This window comes from Phoxinus phoxinus, assembly GCF_949152265.1.
Source record: "Phoxinus phoxinus genome assembly, chromosome: 14".
NCBI lineage: Eukaryota > Metazoa > Chordata > Actinopteri > Cypriniformes > Leuciscidae > Phoxinus > Phoxinus phoxinus.
In genome coordinates this window covers 33,643,067-33,655,170 of record NC_136889.1, presented here as the reverse complement: position 1 = coordinate 33,655,170, position 12,104 = coordinate 33,643,067, and the positions used below count along the sequence as shown (strand labels likewise).

Sequence of the window (12,104 nt, the reverse complement as noted above, 5' to 3'; positions counted from 1 at the left end):
CTCGTGATGCTCTTGTGTGTGTGTGTGTGTGTGAGTGTGTGAGTGAGTGTTCCTGCTCGTGATGCTCATGCTCTTGTGTGTGTGTGTGTGTGTGTTCCTGCTCGTGATGCTCATGCTCTTGTGTGTGTGTGTGTGTGTGTTCCTGCTCGTGATGCTCATGATCTTGTGTGTGTGTGTGTTCCTGCTCGTGATGCTCATGATCTTGTGTGTGTTCCTGCTCGTGATGCTCATGTGTGTGTGTGTGTGTGTGTGTGTGTGTGTGTGTGTGCAGGTTCAGCACTGGCTCCATCAGCTCGCCCTCGAGTTAGAGGAACGACTGAGCAAAGACAGAGACATGGTGAGACGTCACTGATGAAGGAACTGAGCGGAGGAGTTTGTTGCCTTGTAGATTCAAAATTTTTAAAGTGCCCAGAAATATTCACATTTACTAATACTACCAATGACACACAGTATTATGTTAAATCCTGTTCCCGGTCAAAAATGAAGGGCCTTTTAAATAAATAAAAATATTTAGGGCAGTCAAAACAATACATTTCTGTTTATATAATATATGTTTGTACATTTATATATTATTTTAATTTGACAGCACATTTGACAGTAGCTTGAGTTGGGGATAGATATACATTAACAACCTAATTTTTAAAGGGTCAAATTTTTATATTCTTACTGAGATAGAACTATTCTTATTAAAACTAACCATTGGTTTCTGTAATTTGCCTTATATTTCGTTACTCCTTTAATATTTAATAAATGTCTATATTAATAATACAATAACATTTGATATGATTATCCCACATTTCTGCCACAATACCATGTTTACAGTTAGTGTGTTACTACAATTAATCCTAAGTAAATGTTTGTGATTTGTGAATTGAAAGGTATTGTAACTGGAGTTGTCACACAATGTTCCTCCTGGTTTCCGCATCAGTGTTTTAAAAAAAAATCAGCGCTGTTTGATCTTGCTTTAGTTTAAATCACAAATCGGTCAGAGCTAATAAACAATCCTTATCCTGATGTATTTTACTAGGCAAGCTTCAGGCTGTGTGAACTTCATCCCCGGATACTTACACACCCCTAAAGCATAATGAGAGATTTATAAGCTATTTTCTGGTCATTTTAGGGAAGTTGGTTAAGCTTTTGTAACATTATACGCTACTGTCCAAAAGTTTAGGGTCAGTAAGAATTTTTATTTTATTATTTGGGCAAAAGAAATCAATACTTTTATTCGTCAAGGATTAATTAAATTGATCTAAAGTGACAGTAAAGACATTTCTTGAGCATCAGATGATTTCTGAAGGATCATGTGACACTGAAGACTGGAGAAATGATGCTGAAAATCCAACTTTGATCACAGGAATAAATTACATTTTAAAATATATTAAAATAGAAAAGTAATTTTAAATTGTCATAATATTTAACAATATTATTATTAATTTTTTATCTAATAAATGCAGCCTTGCTGAGCAGAAGAGACTTCTTTTAAAAACATTAAAAATCGTACCGATCCCAAACTTTTGACTGGTAGTGTAGGCCTGCGTGAGCAAGGTCAAGAGTTTGAACATGAACTAGCGTTTGGCGTGTGATTATCCCTCAGCGATGCTGTGAACATGAACTAGCGTTTGGCGTGTGATTATCCCTCAGCGATGCTGTGAACATGAACTAGCGTTTGGCGTGTGATTATCCCTCAGCGATGCTGTAATGTGTGTTTCTCTGCAGAACGGGCGAGTGGCCAAACAGCTGACGGTGGGCGTCCGGCAGGCGGGAGAGAAGCGAGCCTGTAGTTTCTCTCGCTGCTGTGCGCTGGTGCGATACGACGCCACCAAGATGACCTCAGACGGCTTTGCTATCATCAAGAGCCTCAATACTGCAGGCAGCCACCAGGAGGCGTGGTGAGTGAGATGCAGGAACTGTCCGCTCAAACAAACAACCGAGTTGTCAAAAGTACCAACTTCGGGTAATGAAATGTAAAAAATTTCCCTGTAGCTTTTGAGCGGATTCTTAAACCCCTCTGATTGGCCATTGTTTTCATGCGCTCAACATACATGTCTGTGATTGGCTACAATGATCAACCCTTCTGGCATCTATCAGCTGATTCGTCTACAAGTGGATATATTCGAGATCTCATTGTAGCCAATCAGAGACATACAGTGCATCCGGAAAGTATTCAAAAGTGAAGCGCTTTTTCCACATTTTGTTGTCACAGCCTTATTCCAAAATGGATTAAATTCATTATTAGGGCCCGAGCACCGATGCTGAGAGGACCCTATTGGAATTGCTCTGTTTATTATTATTATTATTCTTCTCTGAAATGAAGAGATGCAGTACTAGCAACATGTTAGATATGCCATTGAGTTCTAAACATGCTAGAAACATGCTAAAACATGCTAGCAGCACTTATCTGAGTGATAAAGCATGCTATTATCACCATATTAAAGGACATTTTTGTAACTGTCTTTGACATACTCCTCCTATAGTTACCTACTTAAATTGCCCACCATGCTCTGCCTTCCTAAAGCCCCCGGGTGGCACGGGTGCGAGGGCCCTTTCATCGCTGCTTGCAGCTTTATTTTTCCTCAAAATTCTACAAAAAATACCCCATAATGACAACAAGAAAGAAGTTTGTTTGAAATCTTTGCAAATTTATTAAAAATAAAAAAAATCACATGCACATAAGTATTCACAGCCTTAGCTATGACATTTAAAATTTACTTCAGATGCAATCCTGTTTCCACTGATCATCCTTGGGATGTTTCTACAACTTGATTGGAGTCCACCTGTGATAAATTCAGTTGATTGGACATGATTTGGAAAAGCACACACCTGTCTATAGAAGGTCCCACAGTTAACAGTGCATGTCAAGCACAAACCAAGCCATGAAGTCCAAGGAATTGTCTGTGGACGTCTGAGACAGGACTGTATCGAGGCACAGATCAGGAGAAGGGTACAGACACATTTCTGCAGCATTGAGGTTCCCAATGAGCACAATGGCCTCCATAATCCGTAAATGGAAGAAGTTTGGAGCCACCTGGACTCTTCCTAGAGCAAACTGGGCGATCGGGGGAGAAGGGCTTTAGTCAGGGAGGAGACCAAGAACCTGATGGTCACTCTGATGGAGCTCCAGCGTTTCTCTGTGAAGAGAGGAGAACCTTCCAGAAGAACAACCGTCTCTGCACCTCTCCACCAATCAGCAGAAGCCACTCCTCAGTAAAAGGCATATGACAGCCCGCCTGGAGTTTGCCAATAGACACCTGAAGGACTCTCAGACCATGAGAAACAAAGATTGAACTCTTTGGTCTGAATTCGCCTTTGGTCAATCTACATTCTAGGGTGTGGCTTAGCCAATCACAGCGCAGCCAAGAACGAGCTCCCACAGCGCTCCGACACTTCTTCACAGCGCTCCATTGACTTTAACACAGACGTCTCATATTGTTGGTCTCGGCAGGCTATTACCGTCGTAGTTTTATCAGAAATATGGTTAACCGTTGTGCCTGGGGCATTTGTAACACAGATACGTGTTTCCCAGAGAGGTTGGAGGGGTGTCCGTTTTTCCCTTCCCAAAACCGAAGTCAAATCCTGACAATTGTCGTCTTTGGATTAAACTGTGTGGACGTCCTCAGTCAGCGAAACCCCTCAAGATCAACAACACACTTTTGTGTTCTAAGATACATTTAGCTTTTAACCTCACTGTGAAGTTATACTAGTTAGACAGTTTTAGGTTATGATTTCGGTTCTCTACCCTAATTGTTGATACGCTAGCACACGCTGCTAATAAACACAACTTTATACTTGCGTAGTCCGTTTGCTTTGTAATAACTATTATAGAAGTGAATAGAGACCAGCTCTGCATGAACAGTGTTGCTCCTGATATTGTGAGTCCCAGCCTCCGTCTCCATTAGGATATGATGCGGTGGGTCATGTTTTGACTGTGACCGTTATGCTTTTGCCTCTATTTGGATGCTTGTTGTTGCTTGTGTTTCGCCGGTATGTCTTGAATAAAGCCTTCGAACGCACACTGAGCCCCTTTTGCCTACTTCTATCCGACACTTTATTTGGAAGTTTGATAAAACTTCAGCAGGAAGAGCCGTCACAGCATAAGCCATGTTGATACCAAACCAGAGCCCAGATGTTGACGTACGTAGCAACAGTAACTAAGGGGGGCGGGGCTTAGCCAAAGGTGAATTGGAAGCATCATGTCTGGAGGAAACCAGGCACTGCTCATCACCTGGCCAATACCATCCCTACAGTGAAGCACGGTGGTGGCAGCATCATGCTGTGGGGATGTTTTTCAGCGGCAGGAACCGGGAGACTAGTCAGGATCGAGTAACAATGAATTTAGCAATGTTCAGAGACATCTGTGATGAAAACCTGCTCCAGAGCACTCTGGACCTCAGACTGGGGCGACGGTTCATCTTCTAACAGGACAACGACCCTAAGCACACAGCCAAGATAACAAAGGAGTGGCTATGGAACAACTTTTTGAATGTCCCTGAGTGGCCAAGCCAGAGCCCAGACTTGCACCCGATTGAACATCTCTGGAGAGATCTGAATGGCTGTGCAGCGACGCTCCCCATCCAACCTGATGGAGCTTGAGAGGTTCTGCAAAGAAGAATGGGAGAAACTGCCCAAAAATAGGTGTGCCAAGCTTGCAGCATCATACTAAAAAAGACTTGAGGCTGTAATTGGTCCCAATGGTGCTTCAACAAAGTATTAAGCAAAGGATGTTAATACTTACGTACATGTGATTTATTTTTTATTTTTAATAAATTAGCACAGATTTCAAACAAACTTCTTTCACGTTGTCATTATGGGGTATTGTTTGTAGAATTTTTAAAATGTCGAAAAAGTGAAACACTGCGAATACTTTCCGGATGCTGTGTGTGTATGTGTGTGTATATATATATATAATTACAACAGTTGAGTTACTTTGCTAAGGCTTCATTATTTTCTCATAGGTCTCCGGCCTTGACTTGCCTTCATCTGTCAGCCAGTAAGTTCAGTGATGTACCTTCATCCTCCTCAGGAGAAATAACCAGCTTCCTGAGCAGCGACGCAAGTTCAACGCAAACCCCCAAAACACAGCCGGCCACCAGAAGCCCCGGGGCCATCCAGTCCCTGTTCGAGAAGGCAGCCGAGAGGAACAAGCGGCGAGCGGAGGAAGACGCGTCACACACTCCTGTGAAAAACACACTCAGCCAGTGCAGGTCTCAGAAAGGCTCTGGAATCTCTTCCTTCTTCCAGAGAAAGAGCCTGGAGAAAAACCTCGGGCTCTCTGAAGGAAACGGGCGGATGTGGACCAAAGACGAGGATCTTCAGGTGTGTGTACAGCCGAGCTCCTCTGTGGATCTTCAGGTGTGTGTAGAGCCGAGCTCCTCAGTGGATCTTCAGGTGTGTGTAGAGCCGAGCTCCTCGGTGGATCTTCAGGTGTGTGTAGAACCGAGCTCCTCAGTGGATCTTCAGGTGTGTGTAGAGCCGAGCTCCTCTGAGGATCTTCAGGTGTGTGGAGAACCGAGCTCCTCCGAGGATCTTCAGGTGTGTGTAGAGCCGAGCTCCTCTGAGGATCTTCAGGTGTGTGGAGAACCGAGCTCCTCCGAGGATCTTCAGGTGTGTGAACGCTGTGGACAGAAGGTGCTGGTCTGGGAAATGCCTGAACACACAGATTATCACTTCGCTCTGGACTTGCAGAAATCCTTCAGTTCCTCGGCCCCCAGTGACGGTCCCGTTCCCGCCAGATCTCCTCTGTTGTCCCATGGGAAGAGCAGAGCACGGATCCAGAGCGGCCCTCAGGCCAAGAGAGCCCGAGTGCTGGGAAACTCTGGCACATTGGACTTCTTCTTTAAGAAGACCTAAGATATTCAACAGCACTTTACCTGGACAAGATTTTTATACGAGCAGGTTTTGATTATAAATATTTGTGATTTTCAAATGTTCGTGTTTGTTACATTAAGATGTTTTTGATGTAAATAATAAACAAGTTGTTGTACAGAATATTATGTTCAAAAGCCATTTCTTTCCACTAAACATTGGGACACTAAGTCATGATTGCATATTAAAACAACTGCAATTTATTAAAGGGGTCATAATAACATGTAGATAACTTTATTTTTTTACATGTATGGAAGCTCCTTTCAGCTAAATAAGAAAAAAAAATCATGCTTTGTAATTCGTAATTGACATACTAATTCATTATGACAAGTCAAAATTATGACGTGCTTCAAATTCTGAGATGGAAAATGTTTATTACATTGAAAAGAAAATCTTTCCGAGATAGAAAAGACAGAAACAAGTCTTCGTCATCGGTTAGGAACCTGGGTGTGCTCTTTGATACCAATCTTTCATTTGGAAGCCACATTTCTAGCATCTGTAAAACCTCATTCTTCCATCTTAAAAATACAACATATGCTTTAATTGAAACATGCGGAACAGTTAGTTAATTTGTTCTTGACCTCAAGGCTAGATTATTGTAATGCTCTACTGGGTGGTTGCCCTGCACGCTTAATAAACAAACTCCAGCTGGTCCAAAACGCAGCAGCTCGAGTTCTTACTAGAACCAAGAAGTATGACCATATTAGCCCTGTTCTGTCAACACTGCGTTGGCTCCCAAATAAACATTGTATACATGTTAAAATATTGCTGATTACCTACAAAGCACTAAATGGTTTAGCTCCGCAGTACTTGAGCGAGCTCTTAACGCATTATAGTCCTTCACGTCTACTGCCATCTCAAAATTCCGGCCAGTTAATAATACCTAGAATATCAAAAGCAACTGCTGGCGGTAGATCCTTTTCCTATTTAGCAGCAAAACTTTGGAACAGTCTTCCTACCATTGTCCGGGAAGCAGACACACTCTTGTCAGTTTAAATCTAGACTAAAAACACATCTCTTTAACCTAGCATTCACATAACACATTATCAACTTCTATAATTCAATGTTAGGCTGCATAAACTAGGTCAGCTGGAACTGGGAACATTTTCCATGACACCTGGTGTACTTGTTCCCTTTCAGTCAGTCACGTTCTATGTTATGTCAGAACGCCTGACGCATCAGGGTCTCGACCGAGAGCCCAATCACCTTCGAGTTGAAAAAACGAGCCAATGGTAGGCAAAGTACCTTGATCTGCGGAATTTTCATCGTGAGCTCCGCCCTGCGTGTGCATTCTCGCATTCATGCTTTCGCTTCAGAGCCGAGGGTTACTGTGCTCTACTATCACTTCGCGAGTTAAATACGAGTCAAGCCTCTTCAGTGTTGTGTTGGTGTGACGGCACGTTCAGCGGAGATCGCTAAAAGAGCTTAATTCTGCTGCTATAGATCTCTCTTAGATCTTGCACACTGTGTTTTGATTTCCTCTCTGTGCTTCAGCACTGCTGAAAGAGTGAACTTTTTCTAAAAGAGCTGCACGGGTGCATCTTTTTGAAGAAGTCACTTCACCCCTGTGTGTTTCTGTGTGTGGTCGTTTTCTGTCTCCGTCTGACAGTCACAAGCACTGTCTCGCGTCTGGGCTATCATCAGGCTGAGGCTGCATTTGTGGATGAGTCATGTACCCAATGCGGGATGATGACCATTGCGACGCTGCAATTAAGACTCCATGACCTCACACGAGGTAAAGTCCCCTCTGCCATACCCCGATCTAGTTCCTCTTCTCGTGAGAGGGCTACTTTGGCTGATGGCCAGGGTGATCTGAGGGTGACGGTGTGGGCTTCCCCAACGAATCACCCTCCTCGGGCCACACCCCCCTATCTGGCGTCGCAAACTGTGGTGCTTCCGGATAATATTGTTGGTAGAGCTGACGGCCATGTTTGCCCGGGCAGCTGAGAGTATCGGGCTCGAGTGGAACCCTCCACCGTGCCCCGAACGCTCATGGCTGGATGATTGGTTCTCGATGGTAGCGCATGCTGATCGCCAGGCAAAGCGGCGCTCCTGAGACGAGCAACTCTAAATTGTTAGTTCTTCAGGAGATGGTAGCAGGACCACTCCTTCCCCTGGAGGAGGGCCGGGGGAGAATCCTTTGTTATCCTTTTCCTTCCTTTCCCCAGCCTGCCTCACGGCTGACGGTACCCAATTTGTCAAAGAAAGAACTTACACAAACTCAAAGAGGGCGCGGATGACAGTGGGCGACGCGTCCCCTTGTCGCTCTCGTCCCAGTCTTCTCCGGTCGCCAGCTCTGTCAGGGGCACTTCCCCAAGAGAACGCTCTGCCTTCTCAGGAATATTAGGCTGCTGTCACTTTAAGAGCTGCACGGATCCAATATACTGATACACAATATAATAATAATAATAATAATAATACATCACACTTGTATAGCGCTTTTTTGGACACTCAAAGACGCTTCATATGGGGAATAAAACAAAACAACAAGGGGTTTAAGGAAAAGCTAGTTTGAACAGGTGGGTTTTGAGTACTGATTTGAAGTTTGGTAGTGAGTCGGAGTTTCTAATGGATGTAGGGAGTGAGTTCCAGAGGGTGGAGGCGGTGATAGCGAAGGCTCGATCCCCCAAAGTCCGGCGGTTAGTGCGGACAGTCGGAGTAAGGCGGTTGGTGCCAGCTGAACGGAGGTGGCGGGTGGGTTGGTGCTGTTCCAGGAGCTCAGTGAGGTAGGGCGGGGCCAGGTTATGGAGGGACTTATAGGTGAGGAGAAGGAGCTTATATTGAATGCGATAATGAACAGGTAGCCAATGGAGCTGACGGAGAACGGGGTGATGTGTTCTCTAGACCGGGTGTGGGTTAGGAGGCGGACAGCTGAGTTCTGGATGTATTGCAGTTTTTGTAGTTGATTGGTAGGAAGTCCATAGAGAAGTCTATTGCAGTAGTCAAGTCTTGACGTTATGAATGCGTGAATGAGGATTTCAGCTGTTGACAAGGTAAGGGAGGGGCGAAAGCGGGCAATGTTGCGGAGGTGGAAAATGGATAGTTTAGTGATATGGTTGATGTGTGTTTGGTATGAGAGGGTGGAGTCCATTATGATACCAAGGTTTCGGACAGAAAGGGAGGGGGTGACAATATGTCCGTCCATAAGGAGAGTAAAGTTCTGAATAGAAGAGAGGAGAGATTTTGGGCCAGTGATAAGGAGTTCTGTTTTACTGCTGTTGAGTTTAAGAAGATTATTGTCCATCCAGGTTTTAATGTCGGAAATGCAATCGGTGATGGTGGTGAGAATAGCCGGGGAGATGGATTTGGTGGACAAGAAGATTCGGGTATCAGCGGCGTAGCAGTGAAAATGGAGTCCATGGTGGCGGATGATCTGACCGAGGGGAGGCATGTAGATGGTGAAGAGGAGGGGGCCGAGCACTGAACCTTGGGGGACGCCATGGGTGACAGGGGCGGTGTGGGAGTTGCAGTTGTTAACAGAGACAAAATGGTGACAGTCAGAGAGGTAAGATGTGAGCCAGAGAAGTGCTGTACCAGAGATGCCAATAGATTTAAGACGATGGAGGAGGACAGTATGGTCTATAGTGTCAAATGCAGCGGAGAGGTCGAGGAGAAGGAGGATGGATATGAAACCAGAGTCGGCAGCAATGAGGAGATCATTTGTGACTTTAAGAAGGGCTGTTTATGTGCTGTGGTGTGGACGGAATCCGGATTGAAATGTTTCGAAGAGTTGAGAGGAGTGGAGATATTGATGGAGTTGTGTGTTGACGGCGCGTTCTGAACGGGTCTGAAGTTATCCAGATTGTCAGGGTTGAGGCCAGGTTTTTTCAGGAGGGGTGTGATGGACGCAAGTTTTAGCGGGGATGGAACAGATCCAGACGTAAGGGAAGTGTTGATGATGATGGTGATGAGAGGGATGAGGGTTTGTTGACAGGTTTTGAAGAGAGGAGAAGGGATCGGGTCAAGCTGGCAGTTGGAGAATTTCATGGTTGAGAGGAGTTTGGAGGTGTCAGGGAGACAGAGGAGAGAAGGAGGAAAAGCTGTGGTGTGTGAGCGGAGTGAGTTGATATTCAGGAAGAGGAGCAGCAGAGGAAGTGGATGCTAGTGAACAGTGTATGGTATGGATTTTGGTATGGTAGGATGACAGGAAGTTATTGCATTTGTCTATAGTGAATGTGGATGTTAAATTGTCCTTGGGTTTTGCAAATGTGGAGAATAATGTACGGGGGTCAGAAGAATTTGAGTGGATGAGTTGTGAGTAGAAGTTGGACCGGGCAGTTTTGAGAGCAGAACTGTATGTGGTTATGGCGTGTTTGTAGGCTTGGGCATGGACAGCAGTGAGACCGGATTTTTTAATGGATCCTTTCAAGTTGTCTTTTTTGTCTTTTGAGAATGTGAAGATCTGGGGTGTACCAAGGTGCAGAGGTGGAGAAGGAGACTGAGGCAGTTTTAAGAGGGGCTATTTGGTTGAGGCAGGTGGAGAGTGTGCGGTTGTAGAATTTAACTAGATCAGAGGCAATCGGATCGGAGGGAAGCGAAGAAGTAGAGATGGCATGGGATATGGAGGAGGTGAGAGAGATGGGACTAATGGATTTCAGGTTTCCAAATGTAATTGTTCTTGTGTGTTTGACGGTAGGAGAGGGGGTAATGATATCCAAGGTGATGGCCAGATGATCAGAAATTGTGAGGTCGGTCAATGAAAGGTTATGTATGGTGAGGGAGGGTGTGGAACAGACCAGGTCCAGGATATGTCCATGATTATGTGTGGGTGAAGTGACATGCTGGGTGAGGTTGAGGCAGTTTAAAATGTCCAAAAAGTCAGATGTGAATATACATCTCTACTGTTGACCCCTTAAAACCTGTCCTAACTATAGACTGAATCCGAAATCGCCCCCATACCCTCAAACAGGGCACTATTTGAGGGAACAGCCATTTGTAGTGCTGTCCCATATTTAGTGCACTCATTCTATCCCACAATGCACCACAATAACAAGTACAGCCGATGTACACTCAACGGCTGTCCGAATTGGCTCATTTACTCCTTCAAGTGAACCGTATTAGTGGACTAACGTAGGGAGTAGTGATTGGCTGAATCCCAAAATCGCCCCCAAACCTTCAAAGACTGTAAAAAGATGGAGACACCTTTACTCTCTTCAACTGTGGTAAGTGAAGTCTGGAGTCTGCGCAGTAGTATCGGTTTATTTTACTGCAGAAAAACTAATTATAGTTGTGTGAAATACACAGTTATGGAAATGTAGAAATTAAAGCTCCAATCTCCAACTCGTGAAGATTCAGAAAAGTCTGTTGGCGCCTCAGTGAGTGACTGACTACTACACTCAGAGAAGCTGTCAATCTCAGCTGTCAATCATGATGTCACAAACTAAAACCTACACTTGAACTAACAATAGTGTGATCTTTGGAAAAAATTATTTGAAGTGTTAGATTTATTAGTTTGTCTCACGTCTATGGAGTTAATATTGTGCCAGCATTTTGCAAACTTACTCAATCTGCTGTGCAAAGGAAAACTCAACTAGCAAACAAAGCAATGTGCAAGTTCAAAGGTCAATTTGAGTGAAAATGCTGTGGAGTAACAAAAATGTATTGTGTTTTACAACTATAAATAAATGAGCCTAAATAATATTTCACAAATAAATAAAAAACATTCTACAAATTGCATGTAACCTCTGAACAAATACCTAATCTAGTGCATACAAATGCATATCTGTCAGTTATGATTGTGAGACACTTGGCTTTTTATGAGATCTCTCGGCTCGGTTTTCTCACAAATGCAGTTGAGCAACTTCCACTTCTAAAACAGTAGATGATGCTAAGCTAGGGGAGTGATTTAGCGCTAGTCTCCCGTTTTTTTTTTTTTCAGAGTTTTCCTTTGCAAAGCAGATCGAGTTTGTTTGCAAAATGCTGGATTTGTTTGTTTAATTATGGCACAAAATGAACTCCATACACATCCCCTTACATTGCATGGAGAGGGCGATAAGAGCTATACTGCATCCGGCCACCAGGGGGCGATCGAGGAAGCAGATATTTAGAAGAATATGGGTAACCAGACAGTTGAAGGACCTCAGTGGCTTCTATTGTAAAGGGAAACATATATTTTTTGTAAATCAAGAACCATCCCATTCAAGTTTATACATTTACATTTAAGCAAGACCATCTACATTGAGTTTCCCAGTGATCACAGCATCTTGCATCACCTTTCAACAACAAGCGGAAACAATGAAATC

General features: G+C 44.0%; 1 protein-coding gene across 1 annotated transcript in view; it reads left to right on the top strand.

Moving 5' to 3' along the window:
- polh (polymerase (DNA directed), eta) overlaps positions 1-5,985 on the top strand; it is a 17,381-nt gene extending 11,396 nt beyond the window's left edge. The window contains exons 8-10 of the mRNA XM_079635958.1: positions 272-337; positions 1,717-1,889; positions 4,953-5,985. Coding sequence (XP_079492084.1) covers positions 272-337; positions 1,717-1,889; positions 4,953-5,847 — 1,134 coding nt within the window. The 3' untranslated portion in view covers positions 5,848-5,985. The remainder of the gene's footprint in view (positions 1-271; positions 338-1,716; positions 1,890-4,952) is intronic.
- Positions 5,986-12,104: the final 6,119 nt, after the last annotated feature.